The sequence below is a fragment of the Diospyros lotus genome, chromosome 7, assembly GCF_014633365.1.
Source record: "Diospyros lotus cultivar Yz01 chromosome 7, ASM1463336v1, whole genome shotgun sequence".
NCBI lineage: Eukaryota > Viridiplantae > Streptophyta > Magnoliopsida > Ericales > Ebenaceae > Diospyros > Diospyros lotus.
This window is the reverse complement of record NC_068344.1, coordinates 27,202,535-27,229,371: the sequence shown is the minus strand read 5'-3', so window position 1 is coordinate 27,229,371 and position 26,837 is coordinate 27,202,535. Positions and strand designations below refer to the sequence as shown.

General features: G+C 38.1%; 1 protein-coding gene across 2 annotated transcripts in view; it reads left to right on the top strand.

Annotated features, from left to right (window-relative positions):
- The window catches only part of LOC127806094 (transcription initiation factor IIE subunit alpha-like), a 58,649-nt gene extending 31,884 nt beyond the window's left edge, over positions 1–26,765 (top strand). For both annotated transcript variants that reach the window (XM_052343108.1, XM_052343107.1), the window contains exons 5-12: positions 1,131–1,251; positions 8,170–8,298; positions 8,643–8,752; positions 8,843–9,026; positions 23,909–24,109; positions 25,479–25,709; positions 25,806–26,007; positions 26,393–26,765. In XM_052343108.1, coding sequence (XP_052199068.1) covers positions 1,131–1,251; positions 8,170–8,298; positions 8,643–8,752; positions 8,843–9,026; positions 23,909–24,109; positions 25,479–25,709; positions 25,806–26,007; positions 26,393–26,484 — 1,270 coding nt within the window. In that variant the 3' untranslated portion in view covers positions 26,485–26,765. The remainder of the gene's footprint in view (positions 1–1,130; positions 1,252–8,169; positions 8,299–8,642; positions 8,753–8,842; positions 9,027–23,908; positions 24,110–25,478; positions 25,710–25,805; positions 26,008–26,392) is intronic.
- Positions 26,766–26,837: the final 72 nt, after the last annotated feature.

Genomic DNA, 26,837 nt, shown 5'->3' with positions numbered 1-26,837 from the left:
TCTTATGGCTGAGAGTTCACTGGCTCACTCAGAAACTAGATTTTCTTCATCTTTTGTGAAGCTAGTTGAAGAAGAAGAAGCTATCAGCAAAGCTAGATCTGGCTTGGCTGATGATTTTCTACATCATCATGATCATACTTTCACTTTATCCTAACTAAGTTGGGGTTAGTGCCATAGCATTCATAATACAAATTGACTTTTAGAGCTCATATTGACTACAAATTCATGCAAAAGAACAATGTGGCAAAATTTCACACTAAATGCCCTTGTTAAGTTCCAACACCATCTTCATATGGAAAAGTTTCATGGAATGGCATTGAATGAAGTTAATCGATATGATTCTGTTCCATCACATAGTTGATATTCTGAAATCAACCCATAGAACATGGATACACAAGGATGAAGAAAAATAAAGAAGTTTGGGATATGGGTAGTTGGGGGGGTTTCGCCAACAAACCAAATGAAGATGGAGGAGAATAAGGCTAGGTGTAGAGGTGGGGGGCAGGATTGGAGTTGGTGACTTGATTCCTCTGATATCTCTTTTTAATCTAATATAGGGTAATAGTTACGAATTGTTAAAACTAGTTAATGCAATCATAGGGAAAGGCTTTTTCCACAACAGCCAGTTATATATGTTTGACCTATAATTTATTGTTTCAAGTTAAGAGCATATTGTTATTTTTTCTTTGCCTCAACTTATTATTTTTTTCTTTTCCTAGACTTAGTTGAAGCCATAAGGCTCAATGTATTTATTTATTTGAACCTACTTTGGATTGGATTCCTTTTGTTAATTATTGGTGTGAGAATGTTGCATCAAGCCATCTGCTCTGATGCAATGAGCAAGTTTAAACTCCTAACGTTTTCTGAAAAGTATGATGATATCATAATCTGGAGGAGTCTAGGAAGTTTTGGATCATGTTCCTTATTGTAGATGTTGCTCCCCATCTTCACACACACAGACACACCCAAAGGATACGAAAACCTCAGCCAATAATTGCTTTATTTTTCTAATGTGTGTTTCATGGTGTTTTTTTTTTTTTTTTTTGGGGGGGGGGGGGGGATAGAATGTACTTTTTCCCTTTTGATTTATTGGTTAAGGATTTAAGATAAATTTATTTAATTGGATTTAGGCGTCAGTGGGTCAGAGAGGATGATTTGGCAAAGGACTTGAAGCTGCATTCAAAACAACTTCGTCGGACTTTGCGCTTTTTTGAAGAAGAAAAGCTAGTCACCAGGGACCACAGGAAAGAGGTCAGTTATATATTTTGTTCATATTTATACTTCACATATTTGATTCTAATACCCCATAAAACATTCATATAGTGCAAATTTCAGGCTTAATCACATTAAGACATCAAAAGTTTGCAGTTTTCTTTAAGGTCATTGGGGTCATGTTATTTGGTGAATCATAATTGTATCCACTCTTTTTCTGCATATCAGTTGCTAGTTGTCAATTTAGGTTTCTCTTTGTGCTCTAAGTAAATAATTTCTTTTGTAGTCAACATAGAACCCAATTTCATTCTCCATTTGACCTTTGAAGGTTCATGCATGACAAACTTGTCAGATGCTTATCATAAGTGTATTGCGTGCTTTTTATCAATATAATTAGAAAGTTTGGACCACTAGGAACTTACATGTCTGCTCCTTGGAGTTTTACCTAGTTGATCGAAAGTCTCACACCGTTCGCTGTTGCGGTCAAGTAACAGAGGGAATGAACATCAGTTATGCAAAAAATGAGGAAAACTTACAAGGGGAGTGCTCTTTCCAACTTGGAAATCTTAGGAAATGTCGAGAAGGACCCTAACCTTCCTACCCAAGTGGCATTGAATGCCTACTAGATACTCACATAGGCCTAGAAGAAAAATACTTTGACTATGTTCCTTGGGTCTATCTCTTAGGTGTTGGTGGCTATGATTATTCTCTTTATTTTTAAAAGAGCATAATCGGTGGCCACAATTATAATTATACTCGGACTAATTGCAATTTGTTGTTCGAAATGAATGGTTTCTTTTTTGTAATTTTCTAAATATTACGAAGTCTTATAAGTTGAATTAATCAAATTCAATTTTTCTCACTCTATCTCAGAGTACCCATTCACTCTAAATTGATTTGCTTCCATTTTGACTTTTCGTAAGCAAGCCTGGGCTTTATCTAGTTGGTCAATGGCCCCCACCCCCCAACGTGGTTCATCTGAATTTCAAATAGTATTAAAAATCATGATTGTTGTCTAGCTTGTACATGGTTAGAATGGGTAGGGGTGTTACAAGTTAGTAAAGGAAAGTCAAAAGGTCATGGAAATTTATGTTGAATAAGCAAGGGGAAGAAAGATAAGGGATTTTAGCCAAGTGAAATACATAACACAAAATCACAAGATCCTAAAAATGAGGAGGTCATGAAAATTTATGTTGACTAAACGAAGGGAAGAAAGATAAGGGATTTCAGCCAAGTGAAATGCGTAACACAAAATCACAAGATCCTAAAAATGAGGAGGTCATGAAAATTTATGTTGACTAAATGAAGGGAAGAAAGATAAGGGATTTCAGCCAAGTGAAATGCGTAACACAATCACAAGATCCTAAAAATGAGGAGGTGATGGAGGAGAAATGGAAGGAGTATTGTTTGAGTGGTTGAGACAAAAATATGCATGTATAATGAACTTGAAGTATGGAGAAACATTAGAGAATTGAAAGGTTTTGTCATGTATTCGCATGGTAGGGGGGCGATATAGTAATTAAATGTAATAGGAAGGAAAAGTAGCAAATTAGTAGAATATGCTATAGGGAGTTGTACAAAGTTTGTTGTTACTTTGGCAACTTGTACATTCCCAGTCTTGTAAGTGGTTACCTACACATGGGAGGTTAGGATCCAGCTATATATATAGCTGATCCCTCTGCACGGACAAATATGAAAATCCATAACAAATTATCTGAATATTCTCTCTCTATTCTCTCTCTCTCTCTCCCTCATTTCTGTCTCTCCCCCCCTAATTTCTCTCTCGATTCCCTCTCACTTCCTTCCTCGATCAACCTATTGATCAAGAATTGCTCGTCAGATCCTTAGGGAGCTGATAGGTTTAAATTAAGTAGGTCAAAATTGAGTATGTGTAATGTGAAATGTGAATTAGTAAAAATAGAAGTGTGGATCATGTTATTTTTAGACTTGGAGATGAAGTTATCTTGAAAAAAGATAAATTTTGATATCTTGGATAAGTTGTTCAAAAAGAAAGGGGGATCATAGAGTTTGTTACTCCGATAATTAAGACATGATTGTTAAAGTGGAGAAATGCATCCAATCCTTTATGCGATCATAAAATTTCTCAAAATCTAAAATGGAAGTTTTACCAGGCAAATATAAGCCATCTTTGTTGAATAGCTCAAAATGTTGGGCAATTAAATGCTAACATATGCAATATATGTTATAGTGAATGTAGGATCATATAAGAAAAGACAAAATAAAAAATGAGATGATACATAATAAGATTGGAGTGACGCTTATTGAAGGTAAGATGTGAGAGCCACAATTACATTGATCTAGACGTGTGAAGAAGATTGATAGAAGCACCTGTGAGTTGAGTGGATGAAATTGAGGAAATTTGTATCTAAAAAGGGAGAGGAAGACCAAAGAAAATTTAATGGGAAACCCTTAGACATGACATATGATATAATGGCCATATAGAATATCCAACCATGGATAGAGATGGCTGGAGATTTAGAATTCATGTACCCAAGTGGTGGTGGTGTTTTCTAATAAGTTATTTGGAAAATAAACTTGTTTAAATAATCTCTGTGTTCCACCCCCTTTTTCTTCCCATGTTGGTGTTACAACTCTCGGGTAGACCTCACCCTCAAAAGTTAGTTGTTAAGGGGAGGGTGCCCAAGAGATTATAAATCCCACACCAGAAGACTGAACTTTCAATGTGGGACAAGTCCCATGCCTTGCAATAGACCATAACAGTTGGTTCACATCTTTACTATCATGTTACAATTGTTGGTTCTCTGGACAATATTGGCATCTTGTTCATTAGTTTTTTCACTATTGTCTAATTTGAATCTCGAATGTTCTCTTCCATTTCTAATGATTCTTTAGCCCTCTGTTTTATGCACCTGGCCTATTTCTGATATTTTACTTAGGAGTATCTTCCGATGACATCTTGATCGCTAAGATAGGACTTAGGATGGTCCCCTGAACTTAATGTTACTTAAATAAGGATCTCCTTTCTTTTGTTAGGTAGTGCAAAGGCTTTTCCCTGATATTGCTATCTCTTTATTTCTTCTCCTTCCTTGGCTTACCATGGGAGAGTTAATGATATCAAATCTATGCAACAATTCAATTTTATCATTTGATGACAATTGAAACATTAAATAGAATCATTGGTATGGTTCTTCTTGTTATCTATTTTGCTCAAAAAAGAGATTTGTTGGGGTGATTATGGGAACATTTAGTATAGTAGTGTAGAAATATGTTAAACATGATAATAGAACTCCGTGTATCTGAAGTGATTTTTTTGTGGAGGTGGCTTGTCTATTGAACACATTGGTGATTTCTTGGATGTACTGGTTCTTGTTTTTCATATGCTATTTAGGGTTATGTTTCATCGGTATCTCTTTGTTGTTGCCACAATACAACAATGAATTTGTAACATGGGAAAGGTGATTTTGATGTCCGTGTGCAAGAATGATCAGGAGACTTTGAGGCGAATGATTAGGAGGCCAACTGATCAAGTGGCCTGGAGAAAGGATGACTTGCTGATGAACGAGAGGCCTTTGATGATCGAGAGGTACTAAATGATTGAGAGGCTCTGGATGACCGAGAGACCTGCCAAGACGAACAAATAGTTAGTGGCGCGGGAGGTTGTTCTCGCGCAAATCCTTTGATGCTTAAGTTAGTTTTTGAGTGCTTGAGCGCAAAAATGGATTTTGAGTATCAAAGTGAGTGTACTTGAGCGAAGAGGCGGGCCTCCTATTTATAGAGAAGGGTGAGGGGGACACATGTCAGCCATCTCGGGTTTCCCAGGTGGCATATTTTGGGCATATTCCGCATAATCTTGGAATATTCTTAGCATATTCGGTTTGAGGAACGCCCTGAGAAGGTCTGTTGGCTATGAGGGAGGCTTCTAGGTGTGGAGGCATTTGTGACTGAGTGGTAAATTGGACTTGCACTTCATGGATTGCACTCTTGTCGGCCACTTAAGTGATTCCAAGTCTTCAATTGATCTCCAAGCTCCACTACAATTAATTAATTGATTTCTAAGCTGTACAACTTCAATTGCCAAGCTTCTCATTAATTAATTGATCTCCAAGCTCTACAACTTCAATTAATTAATTGGAATTTTATAATCCAAGTGAATTTGGAAGATTCAAGTGACGCAAGTGAAGTTGGAAGAATAAAATAATGCAAGTGAGTTGAAACATGGCAATTGGAATTAGTTAATTTGGATGTTGCACGTGCACTTTGTCCTTCTTGACCAAGTGGCCACTCGGTCATTGCCTTGCTCTTTTTATTTTATTCTTCCTTTGTTGGTTTTGCTTTTGGGTTGTGCATTTTCACCCACTTCGGTATGCATTTTAACCCAAGTGCTCTATTTATAAATCTGACTTGGATTCGCCACTTGGGTTTGGTCCATATCCAAATTTTCTGTTGTTTGTAAGGCATATCACCCTTCCTTCTATTGCATGTTCTTCTTTCCCTGTCAATAGCACATAGGGAGCAAGGAACCTAAGGGATATATATATATATATGCTGATACTCGGCGTATTTGGAATTTTCAACATTGATTCTATTTAAAGTTCTTATTTGTAAACTCTGTTCAAACAACATCAAATTATTTTCTCAAATTTGTTACCAATAAAAGCATAAAAAATGTCATACTTAATGTTTAGTTTGTGTTTTTGTTGCTTTCTACCTGTGAGTGCATCATTTTGTATTGGTTCTGCTAGTTGGTTAGACATGCAAATCCATTGAATTTTTGTGCTCGTCTATTCCTTGAAGATACTGGTTGAAGTTACCTCTTATTGGGATGACTAAAATAGAGGATCAGGTTTATCTCTTATGTTGAAAATAAGGAGATAAAAGAGATAAGAGAAATTCAAGGAGATAAGTCATAAGGTTGATTAGAGGATAAAGAGATAAAGCAGTGTGAAGAAGATAACTCCAGCAAATCTCTTAATTCAAACTTATAAATATGTTTCCATAGTTTAGGAGATAATTAGTCGCATTTATATGGGCATTTGGAAAAGGAGATTTATATGGACTTACCACCTGGTTTTGGTTTACCAACCAAGGAAAAAGTAGTGTGCAAATTAAAAAAGGCCCTATATGGATTGAAACAGTCCCCAAGAGCCTAGTTTGGCCGTTTTACAAAGGTGATGCTTGGTATGGGATACAGCCAAAGCCAAGGGGATCATACCTTGTTCGTTCACCACTCGGCTACAAGAGGAGTGACAGTGTTGTTAGTATATGTAGATGACATTGTAGTCACTAGAAATGATGAAGGTAGCATGAGAAAATTGAGAGAATGTCTAATTAAAGAATTGGGAAGATTAAAGTTTTTTTTGGCATAGAAGTGGCTCATTCTAAGGAAGGAATCTTTATCTCCCAACAAAAGTACATATTAAACCCACTTGCTAAAATAGGAATGTTGGGAAGTAAGGCAGTTGGCACTCCAATTGAACCTAATCACTGGTTAGGGGAGTTGTCGGAAGATGGTGTAGTAGATAAAGGATCATATCAAAGATTGGTTGGGAGGCTCATTTATCTAGCTCATACTCGACTAGACATTGCCTACAATAAGTGTGGTTAGGCAATTCATGCACAACCTAAAAGAAACTCATCTAAAGGCAGTGTGTAGGATTTTACACTATTTGAAGGGAACCCCTGGAAAAGGTATTCTATTTAAGAAAGGAGAAACTATGTTTCTTGAGACTTACACAGATACTGATTATGTTGGATCTATGGTGGATAAGAGGTCTGCATCCAGTTATTGCACATTTCTAAGGGGTAATCTTGTGACTTGGAGAAGCAGAAATCAAAATATGGTGGCTCGGTCAAGTGCTGAAGCAGAGTTCAGATCAATGGCTCTAGGGATGTGTGAGTTATTATGGCTTAAAATATTATTGGATGATCTTAGAATAAAATGGACAACTCCTATGACACTCTACTGTAACAATAAATCAGGTATAAGTATTGCTCACAATCCTGTTCAACATGACCGAACAAAACATGTTGAAGTGGATAGGCATTTCATTAAAGAAAAATTGGATAGTAGCCTAATTTGTACCCCATATATATCCTCAAGTGATCAATTGGCAGATGTGTTGACTAAGGGTTTGCTTGTAGCTGTGTGTCAAGGGTTGATAAGCTAGATTGGAATGCATGACATTCATTCACAATCTTGAGGGCGAGTGTCAAAGATAAGTAACATATCTTGTCCTTGTTCTCGGACAAGACATCACATGATTAGTTTTTTCTTTCCAAAAGATGTATTTTATATCTTCTAGAAGGTAGATTGCTGTGATTCTATTCTAAATTGATTGTATCCTAATTTGTATAGGTTTCCAATTCTGAATTGGGAAACTTCCTATTCTGATTTGGAAACTTCCTTGTTTGATAGGCAGTCTTGTACATAAATTCAGTGATCCCTTCAAGGGAAATAAGATTGAATTGATTCTCCAATCATTCTTGATAGAAACATTTGTATCCTCAGTTATTCATCAATAAAGATCCTCCTTTGTCTTATTCTGAACGTTGTGTTTTGGCAAAGCGACCTAGAACACATCCTCCTCCTCACCCCTATAAACCACCTACTCCCTTTCATCTTATACATAGCGATGTATGGGACCCATCTAGAGTACCTAATTTAATTGGAGGACGATGGTTCGTCACTTTTGTAGATGACCATACTTGGGTTTGTTAGGTTTACCCAATGAAAGAAAAGTCTGAAGTGAATGTTATTTTCAAACAATTCCATAAATTCATTACCAATGTTTTTCAGTTCTCAATTCAGTCTCATTAATGTACAGTTGTGAGGATTCATTATGTTATTCTGACTTTTTTTTGTTAAAATCTGATTTTCTTATTATTACTGCTGAGTTGAGATTGGAATTTAGAACAGGTGAGAAAACCTAATTTTTGAATTCATTATGTTATTTATTATATGTTATTTTTGTCCAGACTGCAAAAGGTGCAAAAATATATAGTGCTGCAATCGCTGCCACAGCTGATGGTCAGCAGAACGGACGTGAGGGAGAAGAGAAGATTAAGCTCCACACGCACTCTTATTGTTGTCTAGATTATGCACAGGTTTGTCCTTCATATCCATGACATGAATATATCTAGATTTGTGCTACTTTATCTGTTTAGTTATGCCCTTTTATTTTAGATAGTCATATCTAATTTAAACCCTTCCTTCAGCTCTTTGTTGAATTTCATTATTTTATACTGCATGCAAAATTAAGATGATAAATGTGTAAAATTTAACCCTGTTGTTCCTAGATCATAAGGGTGCCTTTTCTTTTTGCATATATATGTATATAGTATTTAACATTATGAATACAATTATGAAGTTGATGATCTTAACCTTAAATGAACCTCACTGCCCATCATTACTTAACCAATCAATAACCTGGTTTGCATATGCTTGCCAGATTTACGATGTTGTGAGATACAGAGCGCAACGGATGAAGAAAAAGCTAAAAGATGAACTGGAGAACAAGAACACGGTTCAGGAATATATATGTCCTAACTGTGGCAAAAGGTTTTCTTGTTGCTGCTACTGGTTTTGAAGTTTTCATATTTATATGCTTTAGATAAAATCTTGAGGAGTCTCCCAATGTTAAATGTCCAGATATAATGCGTTGGATGCACTACGACTAGTTTCTTTTGATGATGAAAACTTCCATTGCGAGCATTGCAATGGGGAGCTCGTGGCGGAGAGTGACAAATTAGCTGCCCAAGAAATGGGAGATGGAGATGACAATGCAAGGAGGCGCCGTCGTGAAAAGCTGAAGGACATGCTTCAGAAGATGGAGGTCTGTTCTTTTTTTTTTTCCCTCCTACTACTTCTCCCATTTTTTTAATCTTTCGTACTAGGATGGACAATTTCATTATCTTGGAGATTAAGTATGCAAATCCTATCATACTACCTTACTATTAGGACCTGTTGTATCTTCTATAATTTTGTGTAGTTAATGTGTACAAACAAATGTAATGGTATGGGGATGGTTTTGTATATGGATTCAATAAGCAGGGTTATTTAAACTAAGCTTGAGGAAACGTATGTTGTTCTTTTAACATGAAATTCAATGGCTGTCAAAAGGCTTGTCTTAGGTTGTTCTTCAATGCCTATCTAATGTTGAATTGAGATTATTATAAATAATCTGGGTTATTTAACGTATGTTGTTTTGGTAACTGTTGCACTTGATCTTTGATTTTAGTCACATCATCATAAAATCCCATACAAGCGAACAAGTCAGAAGCATTACAATTAAAATTGGGCTGATTTGTAAATCAGATGGCAACTCTATTAGATAGGCATTAGAGCTGATTTTCTTCTTTACCTTACATGGCCCCAATTTATATAACTTCAGTATGTGATAAGGACCTTTGGAAAACCTTTTTTTATCTCAAATGCTCAAGTCGAATATCTCCCTCATCAAATTCCTCCACTTAATGGCACTGATTGGGCAATTGAAGAATAAGCATCATTACTGTCAATTAAAGTTGCTCTAACCTCTTTGTGGATCTGCTGACCATGTTCAGCAAGAGCCTCCCTGCCATCACTTTAGCTTCGTGTTGTAAAGCACTCATCACTCATCAGTGTTATTAAAGGCCCAATGGGCACTAAGGTGCACAAGGGTGTTGTAGCCTGGGGTGCAAGGCGCAAGATGAGGCGCACGCCTGGTGGAATTAGGCGCTTACTAACTAAAAAAAATATGTCCTAGTTGAAGAATAAGACATACAATAAATCTTGACTTCTAATAATATATTCACAAGTATATTATCAAGAAAATTAAAAAATTCAACATATACTAACTAGAAAAAAATTAAAACAAGTTACATACCTGTAAATTTCAGCTGTTATTTTTTTTTCTTTTGATTTATTTTTTATTTAGTAATAATTGGAATTGGAATCTGAAAAGTTTTTTTTTCCTATTAGGATTCTATTAAAAATTACAGTAATAAACAAAATACCAATTCTAATTAGTATTTAGTTATAATTGGAATTGGAATATGAAAAGTTCCCTTTTCCTATTAGGATTCTATTAAAAATTACAGCAATAAACAAAGTATCAATTCCAATAACTAAATACCAATTCCAATTAGTATTTAGTTGTAACTAGAATTGGAATTTGAAGAGTTTCCTTTTCTATTAGAATTCTATTAAAAATTACAGCAATACACTTAAACAATAAAAAATAGTTAAAAAAGCCAGGCGCTTTTAAGCCCAAGGCTGTGCCTGAGGGCCTAGGTGCCTGGCTGGTCTGCGCCCGAGCAGGAGCATTCCAGGCATCAAGGGTGCGCCTTGCGCCTAGGCGCGCCTTTAATAACACTGGCACTCAGTCAAGGACATGTTGAGGTTTAACTTTGACTGAAATATTATCAGAAAATTCAGCTTGTGGTACAACAAAATCCCTCATTTCCACATTTTCTCCAGCAAGACATCTCAGCATGTTTCACCAACTTCCGTTGATTGCTTTTGTATATGACCATCTGTTTGTGGATGACAAGTGTGGGAATGTTTCAGTTGAGTTTCCAATTTCCTCCACAAAATTCTCCAAAGTTGCCCCACATTTTTCTTCTCTACTAGAAACAATAGGAGTTGAAACTCCATGCAATCTCACCGTTTCTTTGAAGAACATCTTAGCAATGTGTCACATCCAAAGTTTTTGAACATGGGATGAAGTATGACTTATTTGAGAGTGGATCCCCCAGCAACAAAATGGAATCAAACTTTTTCTCGCAATTTTAAGAAGTCCCAAGACAAAATTCATGTTTGAAGTGAACCCATGGTTCATTTGCTTGAACCATAGAGGGTGTAAAACCTTGTGTTAATTTACTCTTGTTCTTAGGTTTTTTTGTACACCTATTTCCACAAATTTAACCGTATTTGCCCATGGGCATCTTATAATTCCAATTCCCATTAGCCATATTCATCCCACTACATATATACTCTATACCAGCAAACACGTCATCATTGCCCATACTATCCATACAATGTCCTTATTTAAGATTGATTTTGAGTTTCCGTAGTGGTTGGTAGTGTCTGGTGTTTGGTCCCACTAGTCATACCACTTTTTGGTTGCATTTTTTGGATTCATTGAATTTCAAAGAGTTTCCTTAGTGGTTGGCAGTGTCTAGTGTTTGGCCCACTAGTTATCCAAAACAATATATATATATATATATATATGTATGTTTTTTGCATTTTTGGATGAGGATTGACAAGAGAGCGATGATGAGATCAATATGGGATGAGGATTCCCAGCCCGTTCTACTTGCAATCCTCATCCCAATTGATCTCAACATGATCTCAATATGTATATATATATATATGTATTTATAATTGTCAATTGATCTCAAAACGGCGCCAATGAGGAGAGAGAAAGAGAGGGAGGAGAGAGAGAAAATAGGAAAAATTTAGGTTTTTTTCTCCCAGAGGCTCTGATACCATGTGAACTGTGTGTGTCTCTGTGTGTGTGTGTGTGAGAGAGAGAGAGAGAGAACCCTTGTGGGAGAAAATTTCAGTGTATTGAACTAATAGATGGTATACCTATATATACAAATACTAAACAGGCCTCGGGACCTGACTTAAAGCTAACCCTAGGAGTAATATAACAAACATAGCAGCCGCCATTATATACAACTCAACATAGAGTTTGACCAAATAAAGGTTTAGATCTTAGGTAGAGAGCCTTTTCCCACCTTGAAGCAGGCTTATTCTTATGTTCACCAAGAAGAGAGCAAGAGGAGTGTTATGCTCCAGCCTGCTGAAACAAATAGATCAGTCATGATGGTGAATCCATCACTTGACAGAACCTCTACCTACCACCGGAGTATTAGTATGAATCTACTGAGGTGTGAATATTGTGGAAAACCTAGGCATACAAAGGATACTTGTTGGTCTTTACATGGCAGACCTACTAAGGGAAAGGAAAAAAGGCAAGAGGGACATCATCAAGTTCATATGTCAAAAATTGTCCAAACTGAAGGGGATCCACAATCATAACCTGAAAAAACTAGTCTCTAAAGAGAAGAACTTGTTTTCATAAAGCAGTTGATGACTAAGATGAAGATGGACTCAAGCATCACTTCTACATCACACTATACCCAAGCAGGTACAGTTGGTAGCGCTCCTACTCAAGTTATTGTTACATCATTCTATTCCTCAAATTTTGTAGAACAACCGACCTGGATCATAGATTTTGGGGCTTTAACGCATATGACTGGATTATCTAATCCCTACTTGACCTATACCCCATGTTTGGGCAGGGAAAATGTTAGAATTGCACATGTTACTCTCTCCTGTTTTTGGAAAAAGGGACTATTAACTGCAACAAAAACCTCAAACTGTCATCTAGTCTTCATGTTCCTAATTTTTCAAATAACTTGTTATCTGTAAGTTCTATCACAAATTCCCTAAATTGTAAAATTACTTTTCTCCCTACCCATTGTGTTTTCACATCCCTAGGGGCAGAAGAGTCAGAGTCATTGTATTTCTTTTCTTATGCTTGCTACTTGTATTGCTTGTACTTTGTTGTTAAGTGGTTGTGCTTTACCGGATTGTACATTCTGGACAGATTTATTGCTAGGCTATAAATAAGTCATAGCTAGAGGAGGAATGACATGTTGAGAAATGAATTGAATCTTTTCTGTTATCTCTCTCTCACTTTCTATTATCTTTCTCTCCCTTTCCCTCAAACATTCTCCCTCTTTCTTGCTGTCTCCCTCCCTTCCATCTGAACTCTCCCTCCAAAATTCTCTCTTAACTCTTAATCCTTCCTGATTGATCCGTTGTCAAATCTGAGGATCTGACAGTGAGCACACGGAAAATGATTGGCTTTGGTAGACTGGTTGATGGCTTGTACTTGCTGGACAATAAATCATTCTCTTAGCCTGAAAACCAAGCCCTAAAAGTTAACCAACTGACCTCAGCTGAGAAGGAGCTAATGCAGTGGCATCAAAGATTAGGTTATCCTTCTTTTTCAGTGATAGGGAAGATTATTCCTAGTTTGAGTAAACAATGTAGTAATACCAGTGTATTTTGTTAAGCTTGTGAGTTTGGTAAACACACAAGAAGTACTTACTCTACAATCAATAAAAGGAGGAGTACTAAGTGTCAAGAAGAATGAAAAACCAATCTTATTCATTCTAATGAAGTTACAGTAACACACACACACACACACACCCCCCCCCCCCCCCCCCCCCCCTATCTTTCGTATAGGCAGTTTCCTAAGCGTAATTAGGAAGGTTTCTAATTAGATAGTTTTCTAAACTAGATTAGGAAATATTTGCAGAAAAAGAAACAAATTACACAGCTGCTAATACAATCAAATCAGACTATAAATACAAACACCATTATGAAACCAACACTATTAGGAAATCTGCATATTAGGAAAGTAAGAGAACTGCTCGTCTTCTAACACTAAGCCTTTCATGATTGTCTATTTAGATGTTTGGGGACCTAGTAGGGTTAAAACACTCACTGGATATAGGTGGTTTATGACCTTTATAGATTGCTTTAGTTGAACAACTTGGGTTTACTTTATGACACATAAAAGTGAAGTTGGTTCACATTCCTAGGGTTAACTAGGGTTGTGATTGGAATTAGGGAGAGAAACTGAATGATATAATTAAAGGAGGGAGAGAGAAATCAAAAGAGAGAGATTAGAGAGGAAACGAGAGGGAGAGAGAATTAGGGAGATAAGAATCTACTCCTTCATCAACATGTTTTTCTCTACATTTTAAGCCCTATTTATAAGCTATTCAATAGTAAATGAAATCTGGAAAATAGCACCCATGTGCTCCTAACAACTCACAAAATACCTCCTACTAACTACTACAACCTTATTACAATAATGCCCTTCTAACTACCCATGAGTTGTGACATTCCCCTTCCCTTGAAAGGTTTCTTGTCCCCAAGAAACTTATTACAACCAAGCCATTGTTTCTTCATCCAATGCCCGTCTTTACCCATTAGTTTCTTCTTCGCTTTTCCTTCTTTTTATCTTGTTTTTCCCTTCTCTTTTGCTTTCTTTTTTATTTCTCCTCAACAGCAACAACAGTATGTCTTGCTGCCACACCAATGGAAACATGAGTAAGCAAAACAACAAGGGTCTCGGTCCCTTCAACAAAGAATCCCTTCCTTTTCTTCCTTTCATCTTGTTTCACTTTATCCTTCTGCATCCTCTATTGCTCAAAATCAGAAACATACTGCTAGAAGGTTTTAGTGTAATCAATTTTATGCAAGCATCCTCCCTTAACCTCTAACCATTCTTGAATTGTCCTCCATTGGTTATCCACTTCGATTAAGGCACAAGTTTCCTCCCAATTGATTGATTTCTCAGTTGGAGTTACTTGATCCATAGTAGGTAATTTAGCAACTCCTTCCATTCCTATTCCTTCAAGAGAAATAGATTTAAGATCTCCACAATCTAAGGTTGTTGTGGTCGTTTCCACTCCAAGATCTTTGGCTCCCGGATTGCTAGCAAACATCTTAGCTTCATCCTCAACAGTTACCTTCTCCAACGGTGTCATATTGAGGGTTTTAGCATCTGAATTCTCAGTACTAGCGGGGGTGCTTGAGATGTTGCCCATTGTTGGACTGCCATCCCCCAATTCTTCAATCCCTTCTTCTGCTTCTTTTTCTTCCTCATCAGCTTCTTGCATCTTCAGCTTAACAGCCTTAGAAGCTCCATTGGTAATATAGGTTTTGGTCCTTTCTCCAAACCGGTTACACAAGCCAATTACAAACTGCGACCAGCTCAATTCCACCCTTCCCCAGCTCCAATTCTGGAACCACACGTATGGAATTCCACTTAGATTAGCTGTAGCCATTTTTACCTTCTCCTTTTTAGCTACTTGGTGTTGGTAGAACACCCGTTCACATTGTTGGATCCACCATTTTGGCCTATCCTTATCAAACACCGAAATAGCCAATGGAACAATAGTAGGCAAACCAACATTTGGAATTGAGGTTGATAAAGTCCGGTTAGTAGTCTGAAATTTATGTGAACATAGGATCAACAAATGGTCTAGCTGCCTACGGAGGTCCTTAATTTCCTTTGTTGCAGCAATTAGTCCTTCGACCATCTCTTCAGTTCAATTTCTTGAAATTGCACTCTGTAACAGCCTCTCGATCAACCTCTAAGGATCCATTCGGAAACTCCTCCTTGTATTAAAATTCAGCAATCCTTAATCCCCGAAATCTAATTTAGCCCTGCAATGGTTGCTTTTAGTTCAGCAACCTCAATTCTTGCTGCTGAACATGCTCTAAATCAAATTCTCCAAATTCCGATAGTGATTGCAATGGCTCTAATTGCGCAGTTTCACTTCTCACCACTTCCCAATCTGAGTTGAGAATCACAATTGAAATCAAGTCAATTGAGAATCGCTGCTTGCAGAATTCTCCTCTAGACTGTTTTTGATTGCACCTGTCGTCGCAACTCAGTCACATACAGTGGCAGCACTTCTCGCCCTACTCAAGATCCACTTAAGCCTGTATCGCCTAAACCACCACGCCTCCGCTGCGTCACAATTCTGAGTATATAACTGATAAAAGGAATTCGCCTCTTGGGTCAGCTGCTTTAGACGTGCTTTGATTCTAGTTCTCAGCTACTGTGTTGCAATTAAGGGGAATCGCCTTCTTGAACTGCAACTGCAGTAGCCAAAGTATGTTGCGCCTGTCGTTGCTAATAATCTGATCCAGAATTCCTTTAAGCTTAGATCGGAAACACTGCTAGTAATCGCCCATCGTAGACTTGGTCACATGCACACTTTCCTTGACCGATCAATACCTTCTAGATTTTCAAGCCAAGAGGCAATTCTCTGTCGTAATCGCTGGAACTGAATTGACCTGAGTTCAATTCGTTCCAAGTTCTATAGCAATTGCCGATTGCTGGAGTTGCTTGCAACTGGCCACGATTGCTACAAATGCATGATTGTCCCGGCCTTGCTTGTTCTCTTCCGTCTCCAATCAATGGCTCTGAATTCACCTTCCAAATTCGGGCTGTTCGCTCCAATCCGTTTTTCGATCTGAATTCCGCTTCACCTCCTACTTCACCTCATTGAATCCACTCAGATTTAGATCTGCTTCGATTCGTTCTTCTTGCCCAATCACTGACAGTCTTCACAACTTGCCAAGAATCGTCGGTGCTGTTCCTTTTCGCCTCAGTCACCTCTACTTCAATTATCCACTGAATTTTGCTCACCTGAAGTACCGACAATCACCAGGCCTGTTGGAATTAAGGAAGTTTAATTTGCCTGCAAGTTCCAATCAACCGGAGCTACTCTAGGCGTCTCCGAAAGCACCGTCGAACACCACCATCTCTGTTGCCGCTGGCCGGAATTGGCTTTGCTCACAATTGTTGCAGATTCAACAATCGCTTCCCCTAACTCCTCCTTCTCACCCAATCACTGACCATGGTTCGCGACCAATGGCTCGATTTCGTAATTTACTGGAATTGCTTCACCTAATCGCCAACATCAGTCACCGTTGGAGATCAATAACCAAGTCGGATCCTTGCTCTGTCAACTCTCTGCTATTTCTGGAATCGGCTCTTAAAAGTTCAATTAATTCCGTTGCCGCTAAGGATTGCCTAACAATTGATCGATTTCTACCGCCTAAGGTTCGGAAATCAACGAGCAAAGGAATCGGAGGAATCTGCTTCTCACAATGGACTCCACCTACAAGTTCAAGCTAAGATCTGCTTGCTTCTTCTTGATTTCGAACCAAGCTGATACGAATTTATCAAAAATCATAGCCGAGGAAGAACTAGCTCTGATACCATTTGTCACATTCCTAGGGTTAACTAGGGTTGTGATTGGAATTAGGGAGAGAAACTGAATGATAGAATTAAAGGAGGGGGAGAGAAATCAAGAGAGAGAGAGAGAGAGAGAGAGAGAGAGAGAGGGGAGATAAGAATCTACTCTTTCATCAACATGCCTTTCTTTACATTTTAGGGCCTATTTATAAGCTATTCAATAGTAAATGAAATCTGAAAAATAGCACCCATGTGCTCCTAACAACTCACAAAATACCTCCTACTAACTACTACAACCTTATTACAATAATGCCCTTCTAACTACCCATGAGTTGTGACATTGGTCACTATTTCAAGTCCTTTTACAAGATGGTAACTACTCAATTTAATACAAAAATTCAAGTCCTTAGAAGTGATAATGGCTTAGAGTATAAGGATGCTGCTTTCCAAGACTATCTCCCGAATCAAGGGATCATACATCGAACCAGTGTGTTGATACCCCTGCTCAGAATGGTGTAGTAGAAAGCAAAAATAAAGGAGAAGGAACCAGGCTATGCTTAGTTCCTTCCTTTAATGAGGTGTTTGCAATGGTTAGAAGTGAAGACAATCGGAGGGTAGCTATGCTTAGTGAGTCTACCTCCGAAGGGTTTGCTGAGATACTTGTTTCAAACTTCATGGGAAGGAAGCAGTCCCAAGTTGAAGTGGAAGCTTCAAGAACCTGGCCACAAAGAACCAGGTCTATCTATCTCACAAGGGATAGGAGGAAGGGGGGATCAATTGATAAGACAGAGTCCATCACAAGCTTTGATTTTACTCAACTGAATGCTGATAAGATTCACAAACTCAAGTCTTTCCTAAAGACTATACAGGATGGGGCCTGCTCACTCGTGCATCAAGGAACTCTAGGTAATTGCCTACACTCCGCATTCTTTACTACCTCAAAAGGTGCTAGGAATGACATTTGGATATTAGATTCAGGAACAACAAATCATATGACACCTAACCCCCATGTTTTTACCACCTATCAGCCTCTTGAAACCTCTAAACGAATTACAATTGCTAATGGAACCTCAGTACCTATCACTGGTCATGGCAGTGTTATCCTTAGCCCTAATCTTCCTGTTAAACTAGCGTTGCATGTACCTAATTTATCAGCCAATCTCATCTCTATCCATTAGCTCACTAAAGACTTGAATTGTCATGCTGTTTTTTCCCCTAATATGTGTGAGTTTCAGCTCATGTCATTCCTAGCCTATCTGATGAGGGAGGGCTATTATCCTAATGGGGACCAGCTGCAAGTTGCTCATCACATGCTACCTTAGCTCATAAGGACATCTAGATGCATCACTTCCGTTTTGGTCATCATTCGTTTACTCTTTTATAAACCATGTTTCCTACTATGTTTAGTACTAAAGATCCTAGTGAGTTTCACTGCGATGTATGTGTTCTTTCTAAACAATATCGTGTTTCCTACCCACTTAGCAATAATATTCATTCTATACCTTTTTCCTTAATTTACTCTGATGTGTGGGGATCTTGCAAAATTCTTAATTATTTTGGGGCTCATTGGTTTATCTCATTCATCGATGATTGTACCCGCATGACTTGGGTTTCCTTGTTAAAAGATAAAGCAGCTATTGGAACAGTCCTACCAACTTTTTGCAAAATGATTGCTAACCAATTTGGTTCCCTTATCCAGAGGTTGAGAACTGATAATGCAAGAGATTACTTCAATAATCACTTGCTTCAGTTCTTTCAACAAGAGGGGATTGTCCATGAATCTTCTTATATAGATATTCCTCAACAAAATGGAGTAGTTGAAAGGAATATGAGACATCTCCTCAATGTGGCTCGTGCCCTACTTCATCACCATCACGTGCCTAAAACCTTCTAGGGAGAAGCTGTTCTTATAGCAGCTTACCTCATTAACTGAGTGCCCCCTAAAGTGCTACATCAGCAGAGCCCAATTCAATGCCTCTTAGCTCACTTCCTTGATTTCGGGTTACACACTCCTTTGCCCCTTAGAGTGTTTGGTTGTCTCTCATTTGTACACATTTCTAAACAACACCGAGATAAGCTTGATCCTAGGGTAGTCAAGTGTGTGTTTCTTGGGTATTTTTCTACTAAAAAAGGGTATAAGTGTTACCGTCCTTCCACACGAAGGTGTATGGGCCTAAGGATGTCACTTTTGTTGAATCTACCCCTTTTTTTGGTTCCTCCCAGCCTGGTCACCAAGGGGAGATCCTCTATGGTGACCACAGTAATGATGACATCCTCTTCCCTAACCTAGAGCCATCTCGTTCTTCTCCTTCTTCTCCTTCAAGAACTAATCAGCAACCATGTTCCATTCCTTGTTCCAACCCTCTTCCTCAACCTCCTCTTAACCTACCCCAAGCAACCACACAAAGGCTCCCATCTCCAGTAAGATATAAGGGCTCCCCTTATGTATTCAAAAGAAGGCAGCCCAATCAGGAAACTCAGCATGCACCAACATCAGGTCCTATTCAAGGTATGAGCCTCACATATCCTATAACCCCAGCTTCAGTTAAACCTATTTTCGATGACTTAAACCTACCTATTGCAGTTAGAAAGGGGGTTAGAAGTTGCACCCAACACCCCTTAACCAATTTTCTGTCCTACCATCGACTCTCTCAACAGCACAAAAGTTTCCTGATATCTTTAAATTCAATTGTGATTCCTAATACAACCAATGAGGCCCTAAAGATCATAATTGGAGGCAAGCTATGTTGGAGAAGATGAGGGCATTAAAGAAGAACCATACTTGGGATCTAGTGCCTAGACCTAAGGGAATCACTCCTGTTGGTTGCAGGTGGGTTTTTAATGTGAAGTATAAGGCGGATGGGACGCTAGATAGGTACAAGGCCAGATTGGTAGCCAAGGGCTACATTCAATCCTATGGTATTGACTATCTTGAGATATTTGCCCTTGTGGCAAAGATGACTACTGTGTGGATTCTTCTCTCATTGGCAGCCTACTTTGGATGGAATCTACAGTAGCTGGATGTAAAGAATGCATTCCTCCATGGGGACTTGGAGGAGGAAGTTTTTATGGAGTTGCTACCAGGATTTCAAGGAGATGCATGGAAGGTTTGCAGACTCAAGAAGGCTTTATATGGACTTGAGCAGTCCTCGAGAGCCTGGTTTGGTAGGTTCTCTAAAGCTATGAAAGTCATGGGCTATAGACAAAGCATAGGAGATCACACCTTTTTCATAAGACACTCAAGGGGAAAGAAAATGACAACTCTTTTGGTGTATGTGGATGACATAATTGTCGTAGGAAATTATGAAGAAGAGTAGAGGAGTCTCAAGGAAAGATTAGCTAAAGAATTTGAGATCAAAGACCTCAGTATCCTCAAGTATTTTCCAGGAATTGAAGTGGCCTATTCTAAAGTTGGGATATTTCTCTCTCAAAGGAAATATGTGTTGGATTTATTGGCTGAAACATGGTTAGCTGGTGGAAAAGGGTCCAAGATCCCAATTGAACCGAACAAGCAGCAATGGGACAACTCGGGTAGCAAACCAATGGACAAGGGAAGATACCAACGGTTAGTTGGCCGGCTAATATATCTTTCCTACACTAGACCTGGCATTATTTTTGCAATTAGCCTAGTGAGCCAATTTATGCACTGCCCAACTTAGGAGCACATGCAAGCAGTGGGGAAGATCTTAAGCTATTTAAAGGCTACTCCGAGTAAGGGAATTTTATTCAAAACAAGGAATGAGTTGGATAACAAAGGTTTTTCAGATACAGACTATGCGGGATCTATTTCAGATAGGAGATCAACAAGTGGCTATTGTGTCTTCCTAGGTAGAAATTTGGTATATTAGAGGAGCAAGAAATAGTGTTGTAGTAGAATTAAGTGCAGAGACAGAATTTAGAGCTATGACTCTTGGCCTATGTGAGGTATAGTGGCTGAGAATTATCCTAGAAGATTTAAGGATCAAAGTAAAGGGTTCAATTGGGCTATGGTGTGATAATCAATTTGCTATTAGCATTGCCCACAATTCTGTCCAGCATGACAGGACAAGACATAGAGAAGAGGAGAAGTTGGAGGCTGGTCTAATTCATTTACCCTATGTTTCATTTGAGGAGCAAGTGGATTATGTGCTAACTAAAGGGTTTGAGGATTTATCAAGCAAGCTGGGAATGTTAGATATACGTTCTCCTGTTTGAGGGGGAGTGTTAGCTTCTCCTGAGTTATGGAGATGGATGGGGTGTGAATGATTAGAAGCTTCCCAAATCTGTTTAGGATATTCCTTGCCTAAATCAGACTTGGAAACTTTCCTAAGATCCAGTGTTCGAAAATGCGGCCTAGTGGCCGCCGCAATTAAGGGCTGCTCGGCATCCCTAGGCGCTGGGCCCGATTAATTGGGCCACAACGACGCCTAGCCGCCTAGGTCGTGCGCGGCCTTTCCCTTCTCTATTTCCCCTTTCCCTTCTCTATTTTCCTTTACCCTTTCTCTCTCTGGTTGTTCGTCTCAGGTCGTTTCTCTCTCTCTCTCTCGCCGTCGCCGCTGATCTCGTCTCTTGGTTCTTTCTCGTCACCGCCAATCTCATCTCTTGGCTGTTCTTCTGCTGCACTTGTTTGTCTCGGGTCGTTTTCTCTCTCTGCTTGCTGCTTGCTGCAGCATGCAGCTAGGAGCAGCAAGCTTGCATTGCTACTTGCTGCTTGCAACATGCAATTTCAATTCTTAGTTGTTTGTTTTAAATTTTTAATTTAATTTCAATGTCAATTATCCAATACTCAAGAAAAAAAAAATAGAAGAAAACAGAAAGTCAAATTATTTCATTTGTGTTTTCAACTTTGATTTACCTAAAAATAATATCAAATTACATCAAAATATTTTTTTTTTTTAAATCATTTTTTCTAGGTGCCACCTAGGCCTCAACCTGGCGCCCGACTAGCGCCTAGCGCATTTTTGAACACTGCTAAGATTTGTATATATGTATCTTTCCTATTATGTATGATTTATGTTTCCTAGATTGTATTCTCCTCCTCTATAAGAGGACTCACAGTGTACATATGACATAGATGAAAAATTTATTCAATTCTTTACAGTAAACAATGCTTTTCTTAATGGAGATGTAACAAAAAAGGTCTATATGTCACAACCTGAGGGGTTTGAAGATCTAAGTATTCTTCTTATGTGTGTAGGCTTATTTCGTCACTTTATGGTCTCAAACAAGCCCCTAGGGCATGGAATACCAAATTTAAGACAACTCTCATGTCTTAGGGTTTTCATAATGCAGTATCTGATACTTCTCTGTTCATTAAAAGGGTGCAGTCAGAAGTATTACTTCTTTTAGTCTATGTGGATGATATTTTGATTACTGGGTCAGATCCTAAAATTCTCCAGTCCTTCGTTCATGATCTTGATACTTCCTTTGCTTTAAAAACTCTTGATTCAGCCAACTATTTCTTGGGATTTGAAGCTTTTCTTGACTCTACAGGCTCATATCTCACTTGAGCCAAGAATACCACTGATTTATTACTCAAAGCTGGCATGGAAAATTGTAAACCTTGTCCTACACCTTTTACCCTTGGTTCTCAATTTACTGATGATGATTTTTTCCCTAGTCCTGCCTTTTACAGAAAGCTGATTGGTTCACTTCAGACTTTACTTTTACAGTGAGCAGGCTTAGTTTCTTGTGGCTCCAAAATAGCAACACTGGCAGGCTTGTAAAAGACTCCTAAGATAACTAGAAGGCACGCTTGGTTTGGGTCTTGTATTCATTCCACTTCTTTGACTGTTGCTGTATTTACAGATGTAGATCATGCTGGTTGTAAAAAGTCACCAGAAATCTACCAGTGGGTTGTGTGTATTTGGGTAATAATCTGCTTGTTTGGAGTTCTAAGAAATAGTCAGTAGTAGCCAGGTCAGTTGGGAAAGCTGAATACAGAGCTTTAGCTCAAGTGGTTATAGAAATCTTATGGCTGAAGTCTTTATTTACTGAGCTTGGATATTCTTTTTCCAGTTCACTAGTTCTTTAGTGATACAGCAGCTAAGAGTATAGCTGAAAATCCTATTTTTCATTCTCAGACCAAACATATTGACATTGATATCCAATTTGTCAGAGAAAAGGTGGAGAATGGTGATGTTGATTTCAGATACGAGCACTCTGAGCATCGTACAACTGATATTTTCACAAAGGTTTCATCTAGAGAGAGATTTTTCTCTCTCCTAACAAATTGTGTTTGAAGACTTCTCAATTTCTTTTAAAGAATTCTGTGACACAAGAGCAAGCAGAGCAAAATGCTTCTACTCAAGCAACTAGGTGTCATTGAGGGGGAATGTTAAGGATAATCCTAGTTCTTGCTGTGTACAAATAAGAGGAGAAGAAAAGAAGAGAAACTGTACTATTGTTTTTAATAGTCAACAGTTCTACTTTCAGATCTCTGCAAGACTTGTTAGTTCTATTCTGTTATAACAAACAGCAGTTGCTTCTTAGTTTGTTATGAGTTTCTGTTGAGTAGTATATAAACTCAACAGACCTCATTGTATAATTTTGAGATCTCATTTCAGAATTTGAGAATACAATTTCCTTTCTATTTTCTTTTCCCTTCTTTCTCACCCCACAATTGCTTTATTGGTTGTGGTTGCCCCTTGACTGCTGCGATGGGCTATTTGATCACCAAACAACATTGGAATTAGCATCATGCTTCCAGACAATTCTCCTTTCACCATAGCGTAAAATTCTCTTCTTGGGTATTAAGGCATATTGTCGAGCATCCTCAGGATTATATAAATGAACCACTCCCATCTCATCTCTTATAAGATTTATTTTAACCAGTAACCTATCTCAAATCAAAAGGTTATTAAATTTAGAAGTATACTGCTTTATTGTCATGTTGTCTTGATTTAAGTGAGTGGAACTTCACATTTAAGTCCCTAGCACATTTTTGATGAATGCAGGAACAGCTTAAACCACTAATGGATCAACTAAACAGAGTGAGAGATTTACCAGTTCCTGAATTTGGAAATCTCCATGCTTGGGAACTTCGAGCCAATGCTGCTGGACGTGCTACTGGTGGCGATTCTAGTGCTAATGATTCCTCTAAATCTTCTCATGGTCTTGGCTTTGGAACACCCATGCCATTTGTTGGGGAGACAAAGGTAACTCTTTTATTTCCCTTCTGTTGTTAAGAGAGGGAGAAAAATTGAAAGAATGTTAGGTCCTGCTCAGTTCTAGAAAACATTTTTTAATTTTCAACTCCAATTTTGCAACTAAACATGCTCTAACATTTTACAAATGGTAATACCATTCATTTTTAGAAAATTAAGAAAATATATTTTTTTTATGTTTTTAAAGTTAAAAAAATTAGAAAATTGAGTTTTCTATTTTCTAATTGGAGTTAAAAATTAGAAAATGTTTTCTATAATTCAATAGGCCCTTAAGTTTTTACCTTGTTTTTTTATTTCTTATTTCTTTTTTTTGTTTTTCATTTTTTTTGGGGGGGGTGGGGGGGGGGGGGGGAGGACTGGGTTTACAAAAATTCCTCTGTACCCTGTCATGGCAACACGGGCATCTTATAATATCATTTGTTGTCATCACTACTATTTGATTTTGTTTATTGTTCTTTACTTGCCATCGTAAAACTTCTCATTAATAAATTATGGGTTTCTTCTGGATGTCATAGCTAGGACTTGCATCTTCTCTAGTCTGCATCTCAGTTAGGATCTGGACTAACTCTGCAAACTGTCTACTGCTTGTACTTTTATGCAAGCAAGCATGTAGTAGCCTCCAATTTTCTGGCATGCACGTCATTAATGTGTGAAATGGGATTGAAGATACTAGCATTTGACTATGTCCATACTCTTTTGTACTTGTTAATGTGTTTGATGGTGGAGATTAGTTATTGCTCCGCTTTATAGGTTCTTGTAGACCAAGGCTATTTTGATGAGAGAATGCTTGATTAAAAGTGCTTGATTTACATCTTGCAAGAACAGGGTTGATTCACTCTTAAAAGGTTCTTATGTTACAGAACTTAAAAAGGTCACCTGCAATAAAAAAACCACTCACATTAGGCCCAATCATACGGATGCTATTTTAGCCTTTTTCACATTATGAAGTGCTCTGTTGAGATGCAATCTTTACAAATTGTGAATTCTTGGCTGAATATACTTTTTGACACGTGAGCTATCTACTTCTTGAGATGTCCAATGGAAAGGTTTATAGATAAACAAAGATTTGTGTATGATATTTTATGGAATTGCAAAAATGTATGTCGAAGTCTATAGAAATCTTGTGGAAGATGATGGAGAAACAACGGAGTGGGTGATGCATATATACAGGTTGTTAAGGACATGCATTTTCAAGTTGAAATGCATGGTTTAGGACTAGTGGAGGATAAGTTGAGGCTTTTCAATTACAATTAGAAATTCCTGCCATTAGTTTTTAGTGACAATGAAAAAAAAAATACAAGTATTTAGTATTAATTAGATTATTTGGAAAAAGTATACATTTGTGATTGTTTCTTGGCAGGTTGAAGTTGCGTTTTCTGGTGTTGATGAAAAAGGAGATATTAAATCTGAGAACGCAAGTTCTCCCATGAAAGTTTTGCCTCCTTGGATGATTAAGCAAGGGATGAACCTTACAAGAGAGCAGCGTGGGGAGGCCAAGGAGGAGATGAAGATGGTGGGGACTTCAGCATCTCTACAGTTATCAGATGAAAAAAAGTCGATAACTGAAAAAGATGATGTGAAGAATATACAGGCTCGTTCCCAGAGATAAATTCTTTAGTTCCTTTTTTGGTATCCATTGAAGTCGGGTGTGTTTCTGATTTTGTTTTCACCCCCTGATATTGCACAGGATGAATATGTTAAAGCCTATTATGCCGCTTTACTTCAGAGGCAACGGGAGCAAGATGAAGCTGCCAAGAGACAACAGGAGTTTTCAAACAATGACATTTTGAATGGCGTTTACGGCACCTCTGAGCGTCAAGTTGGCATGAAGTCCAAACGTGATGAAAATGAGGGAGATGAAGATATTTGGGAGGAGGCTGCCCCTGCAGGTAGATTTCAACGCTTATTGCTCTGCTTTGTATATTTAATTAGCATTTGGAAAATGTTGCCTGAGCATCTTAAATCTGGTTTTGGAAAATACAATTACCGCAATATTTTTCTCATCTTTTTATATGTCAGCTCTTTTTTTTTTTTTTTTTCTTGGCTCAGTAAGCTCTCGTTATTGACTAACCATTATTGTTTCATGACTTATGAAATGTGCATTGAAAACGTTTGTGATTGATGCTAAATATGTTTGAAAATCTGGGAACATGCCTTTTCTGATTATTTGCAAGCTCCTTGAAGCCCCTGAGCAAATTTTTGTTATGGCATCCTGTGCAATTTAGAGCTTCAATTGATCATTAACCGTTCAGTGTTTGGCTTGGTTACTTACAGGCAATACGGGTGAAAGTTACAAGGTGAGCGACCTAAATGTTCAAGCTGATGCATCAGGAGACGAGGAGGACGATATATGGGAAGAGGGTTGACCAGCTAAAGTTCTCAGCGAGCCTTCTTGTTTTGTATCATTCAATCAGCGTTTTTGTTTCTCTAGATCGGAGGCTTCTTGATGCAAAAGATGTTTTAAGTAGTTCGTCTTGTGTGGCTTTCGCTTAGAGATATGATGTGTAAGTCTTGACAGAATGGTATGAAGGCAAGTGGCGAGGAAGTCTTAAGGATGGTGTATATGTGGTAAACACTAAGGGAGCAGTTTAAGCATGTTCCTTTAAACACTTACCTTTTTCAAGGACAATCTTTGATTAGTTTCATCTGTCTGCAGTTTAATGAATGAACTGTATGGCATATATATATATATATATTATAGAAAGACCATGAGAGTAAC